Consider the following 24,441-nt stretch of genomic DNA (forward strand, 5'->3'; position numbering starts at 1 on the left):
AAAAATAATATCAAAATATCAAACTTTAAAACTGTCAAAACTAAGGTATTTTTTTCGTTTTAATTTTTCAATGATCTTTTGATTACCTTATTTTAGCATTGAGTCCTTCGTCCTTATCGGTGGCGACAGGATTCGCGACCCAGGTACCAATCGGCGAATTCTCAGTGACGGAAGCTTTATATTCCTGTCGAGTGAATTCCGGACTGTGATCATTAACATCAAGAACGACGATTCTAACAATTCCTGTGCCAGTCAAAGGAGGCGAACCTAGAGAAACAGAAAAAAAGAAAAAACATGAATTTTTTTATTATACCAAATCATAGCCAATAAAGTTTTTAAAACAGTTTTTGAAATAATGAATTTAAAAACATGTCAATTAATTTATTCAAAATTTTATTGACTGTTTCATGAGAAAATATGTATTTAATACCGACTCTACAAGTTGTATTTAATAGAAATTCTTGGCGAATTACATAAAGAATCATTGGCGATGTCTGGGGGGCGTTCTGTTCACTCTGTTGGATGAGTAAGTGAGAATAGCGAGTAAGAAGAGGAGAGATGAGATTGATGAATACATAAGGAAAAGAGATGACCGGACTAGGTTCTACACCAAGTGAACGTATCGTGACCATAGCGTTCAGATCTCAGCGGGAAGCTTCTATAAATTCCTATAGAAGGCCTGCGGTGTTCAATGTTACCTAATCCAGCGACTTTAATAGTCCAAATTCATTATCGAGTTATTACAGCGCGGTCCATATAATTCAAAATCAAAAAGTATATTTTCTGCGAGAAAGATGGGTATTTATACTTCTTCATATAAAATTTATAAATTTATACACTAGCAATGAGAATTACATAATAAAAGATGTCTTTTTTTCAAATATAAAATTACAACTTTAAAGAGACATAAATCTCGCGCGTACGTTGCTATGCAGTTTGATAACGATAATATCAACATATTTCTATTTGGGTTCATTTACTATTCAATTTATTCCCTTTCATCGTTTGTGTCTTTATAAATAGACGATTGCGTCATGAAAACTGTTGTAAATTAATTTATTTATACGAATTTGCTTAGGCGTTACGCGATCATTATGCAAAACGTCGGTCAAGTGCTCAGTTTGTATGGTTCGGCACTTCACAGCTAAGCGAAATCGCGATAGAACGCTTATTACATTTCACGCCCTGGGGATTTCTGTGACCGTCAAACCATGTCCGTTTTTCTTTAAAATACCAATCGTTCCATCTTTATAAAGCAATTCTTCTCTTCTGATAATAAATCAATGATTATTTTTTTTTTAATTTTAAACTGTGATTAATTACCGTCATTTGGACTAAAACGCGAATTTTCTCATTGCCACAGAAATTCAATTTTTTCAAAGGAATTAAGATTTTGTATTAACAAATTTTTAAATAATTGTATTCTTTGGACGAATTTTAATATAATTTTAAAGAATAATTACAATTTTCGAGGAATTCGATTAAAATTGCATTAAAATTCTGCGATGAGTTTTTCTATTATTTATGAAAATAATTGAATTCTTTAAAAACAATTTTAATATTTATAAAAGTAATTGAATTTTTGCAAACGATTATATTATTTCTGAAAAGAATTGAATTTTTGTAAAGAATTTTGTTGAAATTGTTGAAAATTCAATTCTTTCGAGAAATTTAATAAAAATAATTAAATTCCTGTGAAATTTTATTATTTGTGAAAATAATTAAATATTTGGGTATAGAATTTTATTTAACTTTTTTTTAAATAATTAAATTCTTTTTGAAAATTTTATTAAAATAGTAAATATTGTAAATCATTGAATTCAGGAAAATTTTTGAAAGTAATTGAAATTTTATAATCGTTTTTGAAAATAATTTAACTTTTGCTAAGAAATTAATAAAATAATTAAATTTTTGTAAAGAATTTTGTTATTTATTAAAATAATTGAATTGTTGTGAAGAATTTTATTAAAATTCTTAAAAATAATCGAATTTTTGAAAATAATTTTATTATTGAAAATAATTGAATTATTGTGAAGAATTTTATTAAAATTATTAAAAATAATCGAATTTTTGAAAATAATTGAATTATTGTGAAGAATTTTATTAAAATTCTTGAAAATAATTGAATTTTTGAAAAGAATTCTATTATTGAAAATAATTGAATTATTGTTAAAAATTTTATTAAAATTCTTAAAAAATAATTGAATTTTTACTGAGAATTTTATTATTTATAAAAATAATTGAATTTTTGTGCAAAATTTTATTAAAATTATTGAAAATAATTGAATGTATGCTAAGAATTTCATTATTTTTAAAAATAATTGAATTCCTGTGAAGAATTTTATTAAAACTTTTAAAAATAATTGAATTTCAGAGCAAAATTTTATTACTTACAAAAATAATTGAATTTTTGTAATGAATTTTATTATTGAAAATAATTGAATTATTGTGAAAAATTTTATTTAAATTCTTGAAAATAATTGAATTTTTGAGAAGAATTTTATTATTTATAAAAATAATTGGATTATTGTGAAAAATTTTATTAAAATTCTTAAGAATTAATTGAATTTTTGTTAAGAATTTCATTATTTTTTAAAATAACTGAATTGCTGTGAAGAATTTTTTTAAAACTTTTTAATATAAGTAAATTTCTGAGCAGAAATTTATTAATTATAAAAATAATTGATTTTTTATAAAGAATATTGGTGAAATTGTTGAAAATTAAATTCTTTCGAGGAATTTAATAAAAATAATTGAATTCTTGTGAAATTTTGATTATTTATAAAAATAAATTTTTGCGTAGAATTTAAAAAAAATTTTTATTAAATAATTGAGTTCTTTTAAAAATTTTTATTAAGTATATATTGAAAATAGAAGATATTAAAAATCATTGAATTGAAGAGAATTTTTGAAAATAATTCAAATTTTTTCAAGAATTTTAGTGAAATTTTTGAAAAAAATATAATTTTGGAGAAGTATTTTATTATTTATAAAGATACTTGAAATTTTGACGAGAATTTTTGGAAATTTTTGAACATTTGAATTTTTGCGAAGAATTTTATTATTTTGAAAAATATTTGAATTATTTTGATGAATATTGTTATTTATGAAAATAATTAAATTTTGCAAAGAATTTTATTAAAATTACTAAAAATAATTGAATTATTATTTTGATATTTATCAAGATAATTGAATTCATTTGAAGAATTTCTTAAAAAATTTTGAATCAAAATTAAATATCTAATATAAATATTAAAAAATTCAACTAATTTCAATAGAATTGAAATTAGAATTCTTCAAAACATTAGTTCTACAGAATTATTACTTATAGAGATAATTGAAATTTTGACGAGAATTTTTTTTTTAATTTTTGAACGTAATTGAATTTCTGCGGAGAATTTTATTAGTTTTGAAAAAATTGAATTTTCTGCAATTACTTGTGCGTAATTCTTATTTAAGATCTGATACATGGATCTGTCACTTAAGGCTTGCTGGAGGCATTGACTGATCTCAGCTATTCTATAATTCCGTAGATCAAGTAAATTCCATTTATAGCGAGTCTTGCACATTAATTGGTTCATATCTTCTTTCAATCGGCACCCAGCTTCTGCGATAAATAGGCATTATTCTCGCGTCGAATGCCAGAGCTGCTTTTCTCGTGATTCAATTTTAACCTTAGAGAATCTGTAAATCTTTCTTTTTTCTCTCGGAAAATTTTATTTTACTTTTATCTTTTTCTTACTAGCAAAAAAGTCTGAAGAAAGGTAATTGTGAAAAAGAATTGAAAAATGAAATTCGAATTGAAAGAAATAGTGTCGCGACATGTGGGAAAGAATTTTCAATATCTGCCCTGGATCAATTTGGAAATTCTCGTGTCTGGTTGTTATTTTTTAAAAATCTACCCCGAAGGTTCAATGGCTGTGACCAACCAGTTTGAGGTATAAAAGCCGATATTATGGCTCCACACACAGCATCTAGATACGGCACTCGAACTTGCACTTAACAGGTTTCGACATCTTCTGATTTAACGCACTACTATATGGGGTTCAGAATTCCCATGAAATCCATTATATGCGAATAACATTCAGCTTTGAGCGCATATCACTGATGTTTCTAATTTAACTTCTTTTATATTATTCTTATTTTCATAATTGGAAAATATTTTTAATTCCACTTTCAAAAATACAAGACCTTCTCATTTTTTATGAGAATGTAAAAATTTCACACTGTTATAATCTTAATAACAAACAAATTTCCTGCTAGTAACTGGTAAAAATACAGCAGTGAAAGATTTCAGTTCTCTAGGTCAAGATTGTCAAGAAATTGAAGAAAATTATACGTGACGCGCTCCGAAGACTTAAGTCTTCATTAGATTCAAAATATTCGATAAAAACTGATTTTAAATTAAACCAGGGTTACCACAAAAAATTAATTTTGTTTTTCCCTGATTTCCAGACAAAATTTTTTATCTTCCCTTGACTCTAGAGAATATTCTGATTCTCTCTAAAAATAATTAGATACTCAAAAAACTGTTCTATTACATTTCCATAAAATTTTTCAAATTAATTCAATTATTTAAAAAAATGTAATAAAATTCGTTGTAAAAATTCAATTATTTTCATAAATAATAAAATTTTTCATAGGATATCAATTATTTTTAATACAATTTAATAAAATTCCTCGAAAAATGTCATTATTTTCAAAAATTTTTTGCAAGAATTCAATTGCATTTCACAAATAATGAAATTCTTCGCTGAAATACAAATATTTTCAAAATCTACTATATTATTAAAATTTCTCAAAAGAATTCAATTAATTAAACAAAAATGTAATAAAATTCGTTGCAAGAATTCAATTATTTTCATAAATAATAAAATTCTTCAAATGATTTCAATTTCATTTATTTAAAAAAAATGTAATAAAAATTCTTTGCAAGAGTTCAATTATTCTCCTAAATAATAAAACTCTTCACATGATTTTAATTATTTTTAATACAATTTTAAATAAATTCCTCGAAAAATGTAATTATTTTCAAAAATATTATTAAAATTCCTCGAAAGAATTCAATTATCAATTATTTTTAAAACTTTTTACAAAAGTTCATTGAGAATTTTTAAATCCATTTGCTTAAAATCCAATTTTACAAACTTTCGATTATTCGGAAATTCTTCAATTAAATATTTATAAAATAAAAATTTGAAATAATTCTAACAAAAATTCAATTACACTTTTTAAAAAAAAAATAATTCTACAGAATTGCCAGTGAAAAGTAGGTTAAAAATTTATATTTTCAAAGATTTTAATTTAAAACCTTTTTTAAATTCAATTATTTTTGAAAATTCATGCTATAATGCTTTTAATATTCAATTATTATCTAAACTTTTAACTGAAATTCATTTTTAAATCAATTTTTATTTGAAAATTCTATGAGAATTCAATTATTTTAATACAAAAATAAATAATTTACTGAAGAATTGAATGTTTTTGAAAATTGAATTCTCATAAAGAATTTTATCAACAAATTATTAAATAATTGAATTTTTTCGACGAATTTTAATAAAATGTTAAAGAATAAATACATTTTTCGAGGAATTCGATTAAAATTGTATTAAAAATAATTGAAATCCTATGATGAGTTTTATTATTCATGAAAATAATTGAATCTTTGTAAAAAAATTTATTATTTATGCAAATAATTGAATTATTGTGAATAAATTTATAAAAAAATTTAAATAGTTGAATTCCTGTAATATATATAAATATTATTCATTAATTTCTGTCAAAGAATTTTAATAAAATTTTTGAAATTAATTACATTTTTCGAAGAATTTACATAAAGTTGTATTAAAAACAATTGAAATCCTGTGAAAAATATTATTATTTATGAAAATAATTGAATTCTTGCAAAGAATTTTATTTCATTTCTTTTAAATAATTGAAATCCTGTGAAGAATATTATTATTTATGAAAATAATTGAATTCTTGTAACAAATTTTATTACATTTTTTAATATAATTGAATCCTTTTGAAAAATTTTATTAAAATAGTAGATTTTGAAAATATTTGAATTTCAGCGAAAAATTTCATTATTTGTTAAATTGTAATTGATGTTTGCTTGAAATTTTATTAAAATTCGACGAAAAAATTCAATTATTTGAAAATTCATTGATACAATTTTTCATGAGAATTCAATTTTAAGAAATCTAATCTAATCTTGAAAATTCATTGATACAATTTTTCATGAGAATTCAATTTTAAGAAATCTAATAAAAATTGTTTTTAAAATGAATTTCAATTAATATTTTAGATAATAATTGAATTTTTTTTGGAATTATTTCAAATTTTTATTTTATAAATATTTAATTGAAAAAAGTGTAATTGAATTTTTATTGGAATTATTTCAAATTTTCATTTTATAAATATTTAATTGAAAAATTTCTGAATAATCAGAATTTCGTAAAATTGAATTGTAAACAAATGGATTTGAAAATTCTCTTGAAACTTTTGCAATAATTAGTAAAAATAATTGATAATTGTTCATTTATTTCTATTGAAGGATTTTAATAAAATTTTTGAAATTAATTACATTTTTCAAAAAATTTACATAAAATTGTATTAAAAATAATTGAAATCCTTTGGAGAATATTATTATTTATGAAAATAATTGAATTCTTGCTTAGAATTTTATCAAAAATTTTTTTAAAAAATTGAATTTCCATGAAAAATGTTATTATTAGTGAAAGTAATTGAATTATTGTGAAATTGTGTAAAAATTTGTAAATAGTCAAATTCCTGTGAAATTTTTATTATTTATGAAAATAAGTTAATGTTTGCTCATAATTTTATTAACACGTTTTTTAAATAATTGAATTTTTTTTTGAAAAATTTTATTAAAACAGTAAATATTGAAATTCATTGACCTGAGGAAAATTTTTGAAAGTAATTGAATTTTTGCCAAGAATTTTATTATTTTTGAAAATAATCGAATTTCTGCAATCATTTGTAACTTCTCAAAAATTCAATTTTTTCCAATACTTCAATAACAATCTCTGACTTTTCCCTGAATTTCCATATTTCCCTGACCTGTGCGGCAATCCTGTAAAGACAATATTAAGGAATAGGAAAATGAATGTAAATCTATAAATCTTGGAATAAATTGAGAAAAAGCATTCTCAGCTATTGAATATAAATTCCAAGATAGGAATTGCGTGTGTGGCCGCGACACGAAGGATTAATCGCAAGCGAATTTGTCATACGAGTACAAAGAAACGTGTATACCCTTTGGGGTTACGCAGCTTTTCTCGGACTAGGTTGATTGTTGATGTGGCTGATATTACGATTATAGCTCGTTTCGCCTGATACCCTGGACTGATATGTGTGCCCAAGCTTTCGCATGAGTAATATTGTAATCATTTTTACCAGAGAAAAAAAACACCAGAATATCAATATTTGTATATTGATATAATGTAAACGTGTACCAAACCCGGTAAACCAGTTACGTTACCAATTCAATACCTCCTTATAGTCCTTTCTTGAAAAATTCTTCACTGTTGACTCAATAATTATATTGAAACATGTTTAGAAACCACTTACATCATATATAATAAAGTCGGAAAATTGCATTAATATTAATTACTCAAAGATTGTGTTTTAAATATTTTCAGATTAATTAAAAACTACTTATTCTTTATGGAATATAACTATAGAAAATTGGTTCTTTAGAATCGTGAACGTTGTTTATTGACTTTGGTTTATTGGTTCTTTAACGGATTAACTGTTTTCCTGCGCATATAATATACAAAAGTAGAACGCAAGTCCCTAATGATTATTTGAGAAATAATAACTGCTATTGCCTTGGAACTAAATTAAAATACAGTACACCTATAAGTACACGAACGGTAATCTCGTTAACGTGTAAATACTTTACTGCAGTGCAGAATATGGTGGGACCAGTGCGCGAAATGAGACAAAAACTGGAAGAAGTTGATAAAAACTGACATACAAGCGTAATTTGTCAATTAAATTGCCAATCATGTGCTTACTAAATGTGACAATATGTTATTAAGTCGCTTACTGTAAATGTTATTCAATCGACGATTTTTAATATTTAACAATGTATTGTTTACCGAAAGACCAGTCATTATTCCATTCAAGTCAGTTACTAATTTTATTTCGGTTCGCACAGTTCGGCACTCGACAGTCATGCGAATGTCAGGCGAATTCAATAACTTTTAAGAATATTATTATAAAACATGAAGACAGCGATCACTCCGAGTCTCCGACTCGAAGCAATCGATTTCTTCATGTTTTTTAATAATTTTAACTTCCATAAAATTTTTCAAAAAAAAATTAAACTATTCACAAAAAATGTAATAAAATCATTCGAAAGAATTCAATTTTTTATGAGCAATACAATTTTTCACATCAATTCAATTATTTAATAAAATGTAATAACATTCGTTGTAAGAATTCAATTATCATAAATAATAAAATTTTTCCTAGAATCTAAATTATTTTTAATACAATTTTAAATGAATTTCTCAAAACATTTAATTATTTTCAAAAATTTTTTGTAATAATTCAATTACATTTAACAAATAATGAAATTCTTCGATGACATTCAATTATGTTCAAAAATTTAAAAAAAAATTCTCGTCAAAATTTCAATTATCTTTAAAACTTATAAAATTCTTCTCTAACATTCAATTACTTTCAAAAATCTTAACAACATTCTTGGCAAAATTTCAATCATTTTCAAAAAATTTCCTCAATTCAATGATTTTCAATTCAAAAGAATTCAATTATTTGAAAAATGTTTTAATAAAATTCTCAGCAAATATTAAATTATTTTCATAAATAATAAAAATTTCCCAGGAATTTAACTACCTATTTACAAATTTTTTATAAATTTCTTCGCAATAATTCAATTGTTTGCATAAATAATAAAATTTTTTACAAAGATTCAATTATTTTCATGAATAATAAAACTCATCCAAGAATTTTAATTATTTTTAACACAATTTTATGTAAATTCTTCGAAAAATGTAATTACTCTCTTTAAAATTTTATTAAAATTCGTCTAAAAAATTTGATTATTTAAAAATTTGTTGAAAAAATTCTTTATGAGAATTCAATTTTGAAAAAAATTCATGTATTTAATAATTTTTTCATTTTTGTATTTAAATAATTGAATTCTCATAGAATTTTCTAATAAAAATTGATTTAAAAATGAATTTCAGTTAAAATTTTCGATAATAATTGAATTTTTAAAAGGTTTTAAATTAAAATCCTTGAAAATATGAATTTTTAATACTTTTCACTGACAATTCTGTAGAATTATTTTTTTTTTTAAAGTTTAATTGCATTTTTCGAAATTATTTCAAGTTTTTATTTTCTAAATAAAATTTCAATTATTTAAAAGAAATGTAATAAAATTCTCTGCATGAATTCAATTATTTTCATAAATAATAAAATTCTTCAAAGTATTTCAATTATTTTTAATACAATTTTATGTAAATTCTTCGAAAAATGTAACTAATTTCAAATATTTTATTAAAATTCTTCAATAGAAATTAATGAACAATTATAAATTATTTTTAATAATTTTTGCAAAAGTTTCTAGAGAATTTTCAAATCCATTTGTTTACAATTCAATTTTACGAAATTCTGATTATTCAGAAATTTTTCAATTAAATATTTATAAAATAAAAACTTGAAATAATTCCAAAAAAATTCAATTAAAGGTTTTCAAAATACAATTCTATTAATTATAAAAATCAATTATGATCTAAAATTTTAACTGAAATTCATTTTTAAAACAATTTTTATTAGATTTCTCAAAATTGAATTCTCATAAAGAAGTTTATCAATAAATTTTCAAATAATTGAATTTTTTTAATTACATTTTTCGAGAAATTCCGTTAAAATTGTTTTAATTTTTGTAAAGAATTTTATTGAAATTGTTGAAAAATAAATTCTTTCGAGACAATTAATGAAAATAATTGAAGTTCTGCGAAATTTCATTATTTGTGAAAATAATTAAATATTTGGGTAGAATTTTATTTAACTTCTTTTTTAATTAATTAAATTCTTTTTGAAAATTTTATTAAAATATAGTAAAGATTGTAAATCATTGAATTGAGGATTTGAAAGTATTTGAAATTTTATCAACAATTTTATTATCATTTTTGAAAATAATTTAACTTTTGCTAAGAATTTAATAAAATAATTTAATTTTTGTGAAAAATTTTATTTTTTATTAAAATAATTGAACTGTTGTGAAGAATTTTATTAAAAATCTTAAAAATAATTGAATTCTTGCGAAGAACTTTATTAGAATTCTTGAGAATTAATTAAATTTTTGCTAAGAATAGAATAATAATAAGAAGAATAATAATATAGAATAGAATATATATATTATAATAATATATAATAGAATAATAATAAGAATAGAAATAATTGATTTTTTATAAAGAATTTTGTTGAAATTGTTGAAAATTAAATTCTTTTGGCGAATTTAATAAAAATAGTTGAATTCCTGTGAAATTTTTATTATTTATGAAAATAATTTAATTTTGGAGTAGAATTTTATAAGTTTTAAAGATAATTGAAATTTTTTTTAATTTTTGAACATAATTGAATTTCTGCAAACATTTGTAAACTTATTCTCTAAAATTCAATTTTTTTTTAGTGTTTTTGACTAAAATTCTTCCATAAATCCATGATTATAATAATTAATTGAATATATATTAAAAAATTAAATAAAACTAATTATGAATCTTACACATTAAATTTTTTTCAGCACTTTTAATAAAATTCCCTGATTTTTCCCTGATCAATTCTATTTTTCCTGACTGTTTGCTGAATTCTCTGATTTCCCAGACCTGTGGCAATCCTGTGAAATGATATACATAATATCTAATATAAAAATATGTTCCATTCCAACTAGGAAGTGAAGAAACAATGTCCTCCATATCTTCAATGATTGTGGGTTTAATGTGTGATGTTTACAGCACCAGAATGAAAATAATAGAATGCCTACTTCTTTTCGAGACAGAGGTTGGCTTTGAGGAAGTGTGGAGTTCTTCCTGAACGCCCTCGAAACGTTTTCTGGATTTTACATGCCGGACACAAGAAATAGACCAACGTCTGGAACTCTGAATAATGGAATAACATGCCACAGAGAAGCAGAACTCTTGGGAGAACACGAGAAGTGCTCGTAAGGAAAATCAGAGTACAGATAAAATGGATATAATGTAAAGTATTGTACGGGGTTTCTGTCTTTTTTCCTTCTTTTTCTTTTATGAAGAATGTCGAAAGTATACATTATACACGAAAGCTTATAATTTTTCGTTGGCGACTTGAGTTACGTGGCCACCGCACCGCCATGCCACCGAGAGAATATCGAAAACGTATCCATATCAACAGTTATTAGTCCCTTGGCAGGGTGGAAGAGTTATGACGCGCGATTATGATAATCGGTCCCCTTCTGGTATTTGGGGGGATTTTTATCTTCCGCTTTTACCCGCTCGGGGTCCGTCACACTCCCTTATTCTCTTATTAAAGTGCGTCATTCTCCATTGAAATATTATGATTATTATATACATCGCTCGTGAATAAATGGGTCCTCTTCTCTCTTCTCTCTTGAGCCTCGAGACTTGTGCCTTATACCTCCAATCACAGAAATAGTTTTTGGCAGCGCCGTATCGGTGAACATAATTATATGTATGTATGTATGTAACCATTGTAATCGTCCTCTCTCCTTTGCTTCAAAGCCCATTAGTCGCTCCTTATATGTAAATTTCACCGAGAATAATAATGCGGCTTTCATTACTCTTGCCAAATCAATAATGCGTACGAGAAAATTTATATTTACATATGCTCGACTCTTTTTAGTATTCCGTATAATCTTTAAATTGGAGTGAATAATGTTTGATGGCGCACTTGTCAATCACAACAAGTATAGTTTTTTAATAACAAGAAGAAGAAGAAGAAGAAGAAGAAGTCATGATTAAAACCGAACAATTCAGATTAATATAATATAGATCCTCGTGTGGAGACTTCAATGCCCGCACTGCTGTAAAAGCTTTGTTTCGTATAGCTTTGCTTCTTACAGGGCTCGAATCAGTGAAAGTATTGAAAACTACAGACTTTACGGACAAAAAATTAAAAAATACGGACCAAATACTGACAAAAATATAACCAGTCCGAGGCAAATAACAGAAAAGTTTACTTAAAACTATAAATTCAATTTTTTATAATAATTAAAGATGACCGAGTGATAAAATCATTTTTAATATTCACAAGAATTTTTAACTAAAACTCTTCTTTAAATCCATTATTTTTAATAATTTTCGAAAAAGTTCTTTGACAATTTTCAAATCCATTTGTTTACAATATTCAATTTTACGAAATTTACATTATTCGCAAATTCTTCAATTAAATAAATATTAGAAAATAGAAACTTAAAATAATATTAAAAAAATTCAATTCAACTTTTCCAAAAAAAACTTATTTCAAAATTCAATTATTTTTAAAAATTCACGCTATTTTGCATTTAATATTAAATTATTATCTAAAATTTTAACTGAAATTCATTTTTATGAAATGAAAATCAATTTTTATTAGAAAATTCTACTAGAATTCAATTATGTAAATACAAATACAAACAAATAATTTATTGAATAATTGAATAAATGTTTCTTAAAATTCAATTCCCATAAACAATCGTTATCAACAAATTGGCAAATAATTTAATTCTATCAACGAATTTTAATAAAATTTTTATGAATAATTACATTTTTCGAAAAATTCGATTAAAATTGTATTAAAAATAATTAAAATTCTATAATGAGTTTTATTATTTATGAAAATAATTAAATCTTTGTAAAAAAAATTTATTATTTTTGCAAATAATTGAATGATTGCGAAGAAATTTATGAAAAATTTGTAAATATAGTCAAATTCCTGTGAAATTTTTAGTATTTATGAAAATAATTAAATAAAATTCGACGAAAGAATTCAGTTATTTGAAAATTCATGGATAAAATTCTTTATAAGAATTCAATTTTGAGAAATCTAATAAAAATTGTTTTAAAAATAAATTTCAGTTAAAATTTTAGATAATAATTGAATTTTTATAAATAATATAATTGTATTTTGAAAAAGTTTAATTGAATTTTTTGAAATTATTTCAAGTTTTTATTTTCTAAATATTTAATTGAAGAATTTGGGAATAATCAAAATTTCGTAAAATTGAATTTAAATTCTGCGATAAGTTTTGATATATATGAAAATTATTGAATTCTTGTAACGAATTTTATTCAAATTTTTTTAAATAATTGAATTTCTCAGAATTTTTTAAAACTTTTTGAAAATAATAAAATTTTATCGAGAAATTTTATTAAAAAATTAAATATAATTGAAATTCTGCAATGAGTTTTATTATATGTGAAAATAATTGAATTTTTGCAATATTTTGTAACCTTTACAAAATAGAATTTTTTTTCGTGTTTTTAACTAAGTAAACATCTTCTATAAATCCATTATTTTTAATAATTTTTGAAAAAGTTCCTTAAGAATTTTCAAATTTATTTGTTTACAATTCAAGGATTTTAATCTGAAACCTTTTCAAAATTCAATTATTTCTAAAAATTTACGCTCTAATACTTTTAAAATAATTCAATTGTAATCTAAAATTTTAACTGAAATCCAATTTTAAATCAATGTTGATGAAAAAATTCTGCTAGAATTCAATTATTTAAATACAAAAATATCAATTTATTGAATAATTGCATGTTTCTTAAAACTGAATTCTCATAAAGAATTTTATCTATAAATTTTTAAATAACTGAATTCTTTTGACGAATTTTAATAAATTTTTTAAGAACTTTTTCAAGTAATTCGATTAAAATTGTATTAAAAATAATTATTGAAATTCTGCAATGAGTTTTATTACTTATGAAAATAATTGAATCTTTGTAAAAAAATTTTATTATTTATGCAAATAATTTAATTATTGCGAAGAAATTTATAAGAAATTTGTAAATAGTTAAATTCCAGTGAAATTTGGATTATTTATGAAAATAATGAAATGTTTACGTAGAATTTTATGAAAATGTTTTTTATAAAAATTGGATTCTCTTACAAAATTTTATTAAAATAGTAGATATTGAAAATCATTAAATTGAGGAAAATTTATGAAAATAATTGAAATTTTGCCAAGAATTTTATTATCATTTTTGGAAAATAATTGAATTTCGAAAAAGAATTTTATTATTTATAAAAATAATTGAAATTTTGACAAGAGTTTTTAAATTTTCGAAAATAATTGAATTCCTAAAAAGAATTTTATTATTTACGAAAATAATTGAATGATTGCGAAGAAATTTATAAAAAAAATTTATAAATAATGAAATTTCTGTGAAATTTTTATTATTTTTTGAAAATAAATAAAAGTTTGTGTAGAATTTGATTAGGTTTTTCTTTGAAATAATTGAATTCTTTTGGAAAATTTTAGTAAAATTGTAAGTAGATATTGAAAATCATTGATTTGAGGAAAATTTTTGAAAATAATTGAATTTTGGGAGAAGAATTTAATTATTTCTAAAAATAATTGAAATTTTGATGAGAATATAAAAAAGTTGATGATAATTGAATTTCTGCAATGATTTGTAATTTCTCGAAAATTATCCAAATTATATCGTACAATTTATGAACTTTTCATCCTTTTACGGACTTGAAGCAAAGTTACGGACTCTTACGGGATTGGCGGACCTAGTTCGAGCCCTGTTCTCACCAAAAAGTCAATTCTTTCGACTTCTATTATTCTGTCAAGTAATTATACCGGAAATTCGTGGCATTTGTCCAATTATATATATGAAGCAGGCAAGCAGGCAGGCAAGCAGGCGTTGTACCGTCGTCGCGTCGACAAGCGAAGGCTAATCATGACATTTTATTCTTGCGCAAGAGCGACTCAATTGAGCATAAAACTTGGGCTCGACTCACAAATTCCAAAGAATCGCTTTACCGTGTTATTCGGATAAGAAGTCTCGTTCTCTCGTTTTCGAAGCTAGATCTTGAGAAGCATAACAAGGAAAAAGTCTCTCTTCGGCCGAAGGGCAAACGCTTTACCAGTCTTGGCTCGTTTTGCGGCCCCGTTGGAAACGCTGGTAAACTCTGGCAAACGCTGGCAAACGCGACAGCGTAGAGAATGTGCAGAGGGACAGACGAGTGGTAAGATTTTAAACTCACAGATGGAGGCGTTCAGCATCGGTGGACAATGGCGACGAGCCTGACAGGACAAGGTCGCACATCAGACTGCTTCGACTCACTTCGACTCGCTCGCTTACCACAACGGTTTTCACTGCTCTTTACCAGCTAGTAAGCCAAGCCACTGCCTCTGCCTCTGCCTCTACTGCATAATGCGTAACTATCTTCTTTTTATTCGCATTTTGTTTACCTCGCAGGCCAACGTGTGAACATGCACGAGTCCCTTTTTATATTAGTCATCCTTCCCCTTATCGCATTCTTTATTTCTTTCATGCTCGCCTTGCGCTGTCTTGCGCTGCGTGTGTTATCACTCTATAAATTGAGAGAGCGCCGAACAATGAAATTTCAAACACACAATGCGTGTTGTGTTCTAGCATTTGTACTGAGCTAGGCTAGAAAGTGCATAGAGTTAATAGTAACACAGCCATATAATATGCTCGGTACAAGTTTGTAGGCGCACAGTGTGTACGGGGGTAATCTTACACCGCCTTTGGCGACCCTAATAGGCCAGCCGTGCGACAAACCCTTTGCTCTCTTATTATCCTATTGCCAGCCCGTCTCTCAGTATTCTTCGCATTCTGCGTCGTGCCTTCTTCTTCTTCTTCTCCTTCTTCACACGTAGAACGAGCCGAGACCACAAGTAAGTCACACGCAAGATGCGAAGGGAAATGAGATTCAATGACCTATCGCGCTTGCAAATCTGTATTGTTCGCTTCGGGGCCGACGAGCGCCTCAAGAAAGAAAAAAGAGAAGAGAGCACAGGGCCGAAAAAAGAAAAAAATATCGCCTCTGGGAACACAGACGTAAAACCGTGTAGTGTATTGAAATATCTCATTCACTCATTTTTTTCCAAAACATTCATCACTTTTTCCAACTCGTTAAGACTTATTTTCCTCGGGTCCAAAACTCGCAATATTATTCTCAAGGTCTGCGTATAGTCCTTAACGAAATCCTTCAACTATCACCGGCGTTGACACAAAAATTTTATTTCCTTCTCCCTTGACTCTAAAGAATATTCGGATTTACTCTAAAACACAAGAAAATAGTATTTAAATACAAACTCGAAAAATATTTCTATTATAAACAAAACTTTCCGATTACCGATCACTCCGATTCATATTTCACTCGGAGTGCTCTCAAAATTTGTATACAATTATATAAAATATTTCTAATACTTATGAATATGTATTTTCAAACGAAAATTATACGCAGCTATCAATAGATTTATTCTGATAAAAATTCCCTGACCTGTGACTAATTTGAAAAAATATTTTTAATAAAATTTTCCAAAATAATTCAATTGTATAAAATTTTTTTTAGAAAATTCCACCCAAACATTTAATTATTTTTTAATAATAAAAATTTCGCAAGAATTCAATTATTTTCATAAATGATACAATTTTTTTTTACAAAGATTCAATTATTTTCAACTAAGTAATAAAATTCTTCGCAAAAATTCATATTTACATATTTTCGAAAATTTTTAAAAATTCTTGTCAAAATTTCAATTATTTTTATAAATATTAAAATTCTTCTTCGAAATTCAATTATTTTTCACAAATATTTAAAAAAATTCTTGGCAAAATTTCAATTCTTTTTATAAATTTTCCTCAATTTAATGATTTTCAATATCTACTATTTTAATAAAATTTTCTAAAAGAATTCAAATATTTTAAAAAACATTTTGATAAAATTCTACATAAACATTTAATTATTTTCATAAACAATTAAAATTTCACAGTAATTCAATTATTTTCATAAATAATCAAAATTGTTTACAGGGATTCAATTACTTTCATGTATAATAAAATTCTTTTTAGAAATTTAATTATTTTCATAAATAATAATATTCTTTGCAGGTTTTTTTGCTTTGTTACAATTTATTTATTAGAATTAAAGTATTATTTTCAATACAGTTTTAATTAAATTTCTTCAAAAAATTAAATTATTTTCAAAAAATTTAATGAAATTCTTTGTAACAATTCAATTTTTTTCAAAATAAATTTAATAAAATTCTTCATAGAAATTTAATTAATTTCAAAAATTTTCAATATTCAATTATTTTCAATGTCTACTATTTAATAAAATTCGTCTCAATAATTCAATTATTTTTAATAATAATATAATTATATTATTCTTCGCAAAAATTCAATTATGTTCAAAAATTTACAAAATTTCAAATAACTGTATAAATAATAAAATTTTTCTCCGAAATTCAATTATTTTCAAAAATTTTAATAAAATTTAAAAAAAAACTATTTTTAATACAATTTTTATCAAATTTTTCGAGAAATGAAATTATTCTTAAAAATTTTATTAAAATTTGTCAAGAGAATTCAATTATTTAAAAATTTGTTGATAAAAGTCTTTATGAAAATTCAGGTTTGAAACATTCAATATAATAAAATATTTATTTTTGTCTTGAAATAGTTTGAATTCTCGTAGAATTTTCTAATAAATATTGATTTAAAAATGTATTTTATTTAGAATTTTAGATTTCAATTAAATATTGAAAGCGTGGATTTTTAGAAATAATTGTATTTTGAAAGAAAAGATTTCTAATTAAAATCTTTGAAAATTTGAATTTTTATACTTTTAACTAACAATTCTGTAGAATTAATTTTTTTTAAAAAGTTTAATTATCTTTTTTTTTAATTATATTTTGTAGTTTTTATTTTTTAATATATATTTAGTTGAAGAAATTTTGCGAATAATCGATATTTTTGGTAAAATTGAACTGTATATAAATGTATTTAAAAATTCTCAAACAACTTTTTCAAAAATTATTAAAAATAATTGATTTATAGAAGAATTTTTTGAAAAGTTTTCAAAAAATAATAATTTAATTGAAATGATTGTAAATAATTTTGAAGAAATAGTAATAATATTGTTGTAATATAAACATAATCGATATCATGTTTTATAATAAAAATATGTCTTGAAATTGTTAATTTCAAAAGGTTTGGATTTAAAAGTTTTATAAATCTTAATTTCTATGGAAAAATAATAATGATTAAATATTTATTTTAAACAAAACAATTAATGTTTTCGAATAATTTTACAAATTAAAGAATTTTTTCGTAAAGAAATTCGTAAATAAATGTATTAGAAAATTTTTTTGAGAAAATTAAATTTTGCTGGCAAAACTCATTTCGATAAAGAACTCATAATGAAAAGCACCAAAAATAAGTTCAGGATGATTTTTCTTTGAATTTTTAAATACAGTTCAACAAAAAATACAGAAGTCTATTACTATATAGTATTCAGTATTCGTGAGAGAATCTCAAGAGAAATTGTCATAAATTTCTCACGTCTAAGATAGATATATTATTCTTGCATCCATGGGTATTACATAAAATGCGTGTAGAGTGAAAGAGTTTATGTGATTGACTTCAAGACAAGTGGAAGATAAGAAGCGCTGATAATTTTGAGTAATATAATGAGAATAGGTCGTTATATGGCAGTTTCTGCGCTACCGTAATATATGCTCAAGAAAAGGTCTAATCCTCACGAGAACATGAGGTACTTTAAATATCATTTCGTGGGCTTTAGTGTCAAGGAAAAAATGAAGCGACTTTATCTCATTTACAGTGACACGAAACTTAAATATTTCAAACAAATAAATAAAAAATTTTAAAAACAAAATTTCGAATCAATACAAAATCTCCCTAGTGCCTAAAGTATATTATTTATTAATTAAACAACTCTCTGAATATTTACACTAAATTTTCAACTCCACTACGATGGTTGCTTGCAATGAAGAATAATATGAGAACTCGTATTGGTCGCCGCGAGGTTTGATGTACAGATAATTCCAGCTCGGACCAATGGTCCCTTATTTCCCTTGCGTTATACACACCTTATACGCAGTTGTGATACTCGACGTTTCGCGTATATAATATATTTAACACGCGAGAATGGTACACCCGTAGAAACGAAAAATGTCTGGAATTAATAGGTGTGCGTCTCTATTATCAGGACACAGGTGCTAGCTAATGGACGGAAATTCCACTCAAATAAAAACAGTTACAACTTCAGTAAATATTTCTTGCAGTTGAAACGTGCAATTTCAGTACTATATTCATCCAAAGACTTGGTAAATATTTGCCCTATCATTTTAACAATTTGCAACTCTTAAATTCTTAGACAAATTCCTATTTATTTATTTACAATATAAACGCAAGTTTATCAGATCGATCAAGTGTAAAGAATTTCCCCATACATACTTTTATTCAACGTATGGGAAAATTAAATACAAAAATTATAATTACTGATTACAGAATTTAGACTTTTTTTTTGAAGATCATTCTAAGAATTAAGAAATAAATAGAGAAATGATGAAGCTGGTTCAAGTTCAAAGGCGGGAGAGTATTAATTCTAATGCATCACTGCAGTGATGTGACAATCGAATAGTCTGGCGTGACTACTTGTGATGCTTGTGATTTAGTGAATCAAGATTTCATCATACTCGTTTTCCGTCTCGGTCGCTCCCCTCACTGTGAGAGAAGGTGGAATTTAAGTAGTGTCAGTAGAGCCTTTCCCAGCGAGACTCCGTTACTCTCTTGTCATTTATCCAATCCTCATTTGATACATACAGTGTAATTCGTCATTCTCTAGACTAGGTATAAACATTCCTCTGTTCGTAGGAAGTCGAAAAAAGTGTCATTACCCTTGTAAATGTGCCTCAAAGTATTCCACTTTATATGCAAGTTATCCATCTTAATCTCATATAATTTTCTTTATAAATAACCCAACCCAGCAATTTCAGAGTCATTGATTAATAGGAATGTATAACAGAAAAACTAGTCGAGACTACTACTCGGTGGTCTCGCTTCTCATTTCTATTCGTTTTCCCCGATTTCATTCATTTTTCTCGCGAAAAAAAGTTCTTGCCTTTATTTCGCCGCTGAAAAAATTAAAATCCCAAAGCAAAAAGAAAAGAAAAGAGAATTAAAACAGAAAAAAGAATTGGATCAGTTTAATGACAAAGATTCGATCGAGATAAAGTGAATTGAGGCAACGTGTGAAGGGAACCTAAATCTCAGGTTTAGAAATTCTGCATTCCTATTTCCTCTAATGGTTTATTTTCTCCAAGCTGCGTGTGTCTATCTCCCATCTATATCTAGGTACCTACCCGAAGAGGAGGCCACTCTCCTCATGTTTATACCTGCACGCACCTATCGTGCACGCATCGCGACACGCACTTAAAGTGCAACCTTAAAAGCACGCCTGGACAAACGCATTAGTGAATCTGATGTGCCTATCATTATTGACTCATCGCCACGAGATCAAAGTCATCTATTTTCTTCGTCATAAACTCAATAACAATTAGCTGCGTGATTAATTATTTTCAATTAAATAATAATATTTTCAAGAATTAAGAAACTCTCGTCACATATTCGATTTCGCAAATCGTAGATAGAATTATACCGCTTTTTTTTAAATGCCTTTTTCTCAGAATTTTATATGAATCAATTTTACTTACCGGTATCCATAGCGACGAGGGTCAAGGTATATTCTGACACTAATTCCCGGTCCAATGGTCGAAGTAGAAAAATATCTCCAGTACTGGCATTGATTCTGAAAAGATCAGTGTCACCTTCTTTCAGGAAATAGCGGACCTGATCATTGTATGGCGGAGTATCGGCGTCGTACGCTTGAACCTGAAATAATAAATTGAAAATAAATTTACTGTATAGGATTAAAGTTTTCGTATCTCTACAAATTGCGTCAAACATTTTTGTTTTTTCACGACTAAAACGAATTAAAACATTTTATTTCAAATCTAGAAATAGGACTTTGATTCTTCAACATTGAAGTTCTATACGCGTAAAATTATTATTTGTATTTGCTTAAAACTATTTATTATTATTTTAAAATCGTTTGTTTCTTTAGAAAATTAAACTGTCACCGTTTTTGCTTTATTAACGATTCGATTCAGATTTTCCCAAGTGAGAAACGCTTTTTATTGAATATTTTGCCTGTAAAGAGTAATAAATATTAATGAGAACAATAAAAGAGAGTAATAAATATAAATAAAAGAGTAATAAATATTAATAATGAGAACATTAACAGACCTCGGATCTACAATAAGTCTAAAAAAAAGTCGCTTCAGTCGATTAAAAATACAAAACGAGTCGAAAAAGTCGTTTATTTACATCAATGTTATCACAAAAATTTAATTTTGTGTCACTGATTTCAAAATTCAATTATTTAAAATTTTCATAATTTTGTTAAACAAATATTTAAATACTTCTAGTTTCCCCACTGTAAATAAAATCTTTAAAAAATTTCAATTCAAAACCTTCTGAAATTAAATAATTTCTAAAAATTACAACTATAATACTTCTAAAATTCAATTATTTTCTACAATTTTGTTAACTAAACTTCATCTCTAAATCAATTATTTTTAATAATTTGCCGAAAGTTCTTCGAGAATCCGCAATTATTTAAATAGAAAAATTCAATTTTTTACAATAATTGTAATTGTAACTCTACATATTTTTTAAAAACGGTTATTAATGTATAATATTTTTAAAAATTTATAAAAAAATCTTAAAATTTATTTTTTAAAAATAGTTTTAAATAATTTTTGATTGATAATAGTTTTTCAAATTATACAAAATTCAAAAATTGATGAACAATTAAAATAAAAAATCTTTTAAAAATAATTGAATTTTTGAAAAACATTAAAAAATAATCAAATTTTTCTCAACAATTTTAATTATAAACATGAACATAAAATTTCTCTGAAAGTTTAAAAAGTCTAAAAAAAGTAAATTTTTAAAAATGTTAATTTACTTTGTTCGAAGATAATTGAATCTTAAACAAATTATGATAAAACAATAATCCAAGAATTAGTTTTTTAAAAATGTTATGTAATTTTTCGAAAATAATATAATTTCTTGAAAAATTTTTGTATAGTCTAAAAAAATTAATTTTTTAATTAATTTTTTTTAATAATTTTAATTTAATATTTGTAACACGATTGTTCCCTCTAGAATGTTAAAAATAATTGTAAAAAATTTTAATAATATTTTTGTATTTTCGGAAAGTAATTGAAAATATTGAAAATAATTGAGTTTTAAAAAACTAGAATGAAAAATTTCTAAGAAAAAATAAATTATTGTCAATAAAATTTTATCAGATTTCAATTATTCAGAAAAAATTTTAATTATTGGAATATTTTAAAAATATTATTTAAAAACAATTTTTGAAAGATTTGTCTTAATTTTCATACTATAAAAATCGAAATAAGTTGCATTTTATACTAAAAATGTAGTATTTTGTGGCAATTTTTTGAAGAAAAATCCAAAAATTTGCACTTTTTTGAAAATAGTCGAGAAAAGTCGAGAAAGTCATGATATCCGAGGCCTGTATTAACATAACAAAAAGTTTTGGAGTGTAAATAAGGTTAAAAAAGACAAAGGTTTGAAGTGGAAATGAAAATTTTTACTCCAAACTTTTGTCCTTTTTGAACCATTTGAACATTTAAAATAAATAAAAGTATACCTGGATAACAAATCCTCCGCCGGGCGGCACCAAATTCTCCATAACATGAGCCAAATAGGGAGAGTCGAGGAAAACGGGCGCATTGTCATTAATATCCAAGACAGTGATGATTACTTCTGATGTATCGTCCCTTGAGATTCCTCCAATTTCCGGTGAACAATCTTCAGCTCGAACTGTAAGACGATATCTCGACTTTCGTTCGAAATTTAAATTCTTCGCCACACGAATCACTCCACCATCTTCTGAGATTGTAAAATCACGGTTGTCATCACCAAGCACAATACTGTAGCGAACTCTGCCATTTGCACCTTCATCTCGATCTGTTGCTGAAACCTAATACCAATTTTCTACTTTTACTATCTCCGCAAAGAATGTTTACATACGCAATTAAATACGTATTTTTATTTTGTTAATACTAGAAAATACAATTTTGACTTCAACTGTTGTAATAATAAATAAAGGAACATAAATAAAACATTGAAATTAATTAAAGTTCGGACATAAAAGGAAATAGTTGCTTTCTGTCTATTTCAGATCCGTTTATCTTTCAATATTTGACCCTATTTCTTGAGAATGAATAATCGATGTATTTTGCAATTTTTTGACTTGAGAAAAGTGTAATAACAATTAGATATTGTTTCATCGTTTCTCTAGTGGCGCTATTGATTTAATATTTCTCAGGCGTGCAAATATCGAACGCTTATTTGTTAACAGATTAGAAATACTTTTATTTCAAGTATAGTTTAGATTATCTCAACCACACCTTTCACCCGAGTCTATAATTATCCTTCATAATAGTTATTAGCGGAATTCAAAAAATGTTGAGGAATAAATAAATAAATAAATGGATTTTTCAAATTACCTGAAGGACGCTGGCACCAATACTCGCATTTTCAGCCACAGTAGCGGAATATTGTCTGGGATCGAAAATCGGAGAATTATCATTTTCGTCGAGAACGACTACTGTGACTTTTGTCGAGGACGATTTTGGAGGATCTCCTCGATCTCGAGCCGAGACTTGAAGGGTGTAATTCGGTTTGTGTTCCCGATCCAAGGGACCCGAGACTCGCAGTAGTCCGTCAACTGTTCCCAAAGTGAATGGAAATCCATTTTCTTCCAGGGAATATTCAACATAACCGTTTCGACCTTCGTCACGATCGACGGCCTTAATGGCCATCACCACCGTATTCGAGGGTGCATTCTCGATTATTGTTGTCTGATTCGGTGAGATGAATTCCGGTGCGAGGTCGTTTACATCGAGAAGAACGATTGTTACCTGCAAAAAGTAAACAATATTTCTGTAAATTACGCATTTAACTACTTCTTACAAATTGCGAAAAAAATACTTTGGTAAAAAGTGACAAACTCAGAAAATCAGGGTTGCTAAAAATATTTAATTTTCTTTTTCCCTGATTTCCAGACAAAATTTTGACTTTTTCCCTGACCCTAAAGAATATTCTGATTCACTTTCAAAATGATTAGATACTCAACAAAATATTCTATTACATTTATTTACGAATTTCTTTAATTGTAAAATTATTCAAAAACATCAATAACTTCTTTTTTCAATAAATATTTAATCATTATTATTTTTCTATAGAAATTATGATTTTCAAATTCAAACCTTCTGAAATTCAATAATTTATAATAAATTTAAGA

General features: G+C 25.2%; 1 protein-coding gene across 2 annotated transcripts in view; it reads right to left on the minus strand.

Moving 5' to 3' along the window:
• The window catches only part of LOC122511166 (cadherin-related tumor suppressor), a 152,551-nt gene that overhangs the window by 15,384 nt on the left and 112,726 nt on the right, over window positions 1-24,441 (minus strand). For both annotated transcript variants that reach the window (XM_043626242.1, XM_043626243.1), the window contains 4 exons: window positions 23,645-24,058; window positions 22,783-23,115; window positions 20,756-20,933; window positions 87-267 (listed from right to left, as the gene is read on the minus strand). In XM_043626242.1, coding sequence (XP_043482177.1) covers window positions 87-267; window positions 20,756-20,933; window positions 22,783-23,115; window positions 23,645-24,058 — 1,106 coding nt within the window. The remainder of the gene's footprint in view (window positions 1-86; window positions 268-20,755; window positions 20,934-22,782; window positions 23,116-23,644; window positions 24,059-24,441) is intronic.

This window comes from Leptopilina heterotoma, unplaced genomic scaffold, assembly GCF_015476425.1.
Source record: "Leptopilina heterotoma isolate Lh14 unplaced genomic scaffold, ASM1547642v1 Lhet_81, whole genome shotgun sequence".
Classification (NCBI taxonomy): Eukaryota; Metazoa; Arthropoda; class Insecta; order Hymenoptera; family Figitidae; genus Leptopilina; species Leptopilina heterotoma.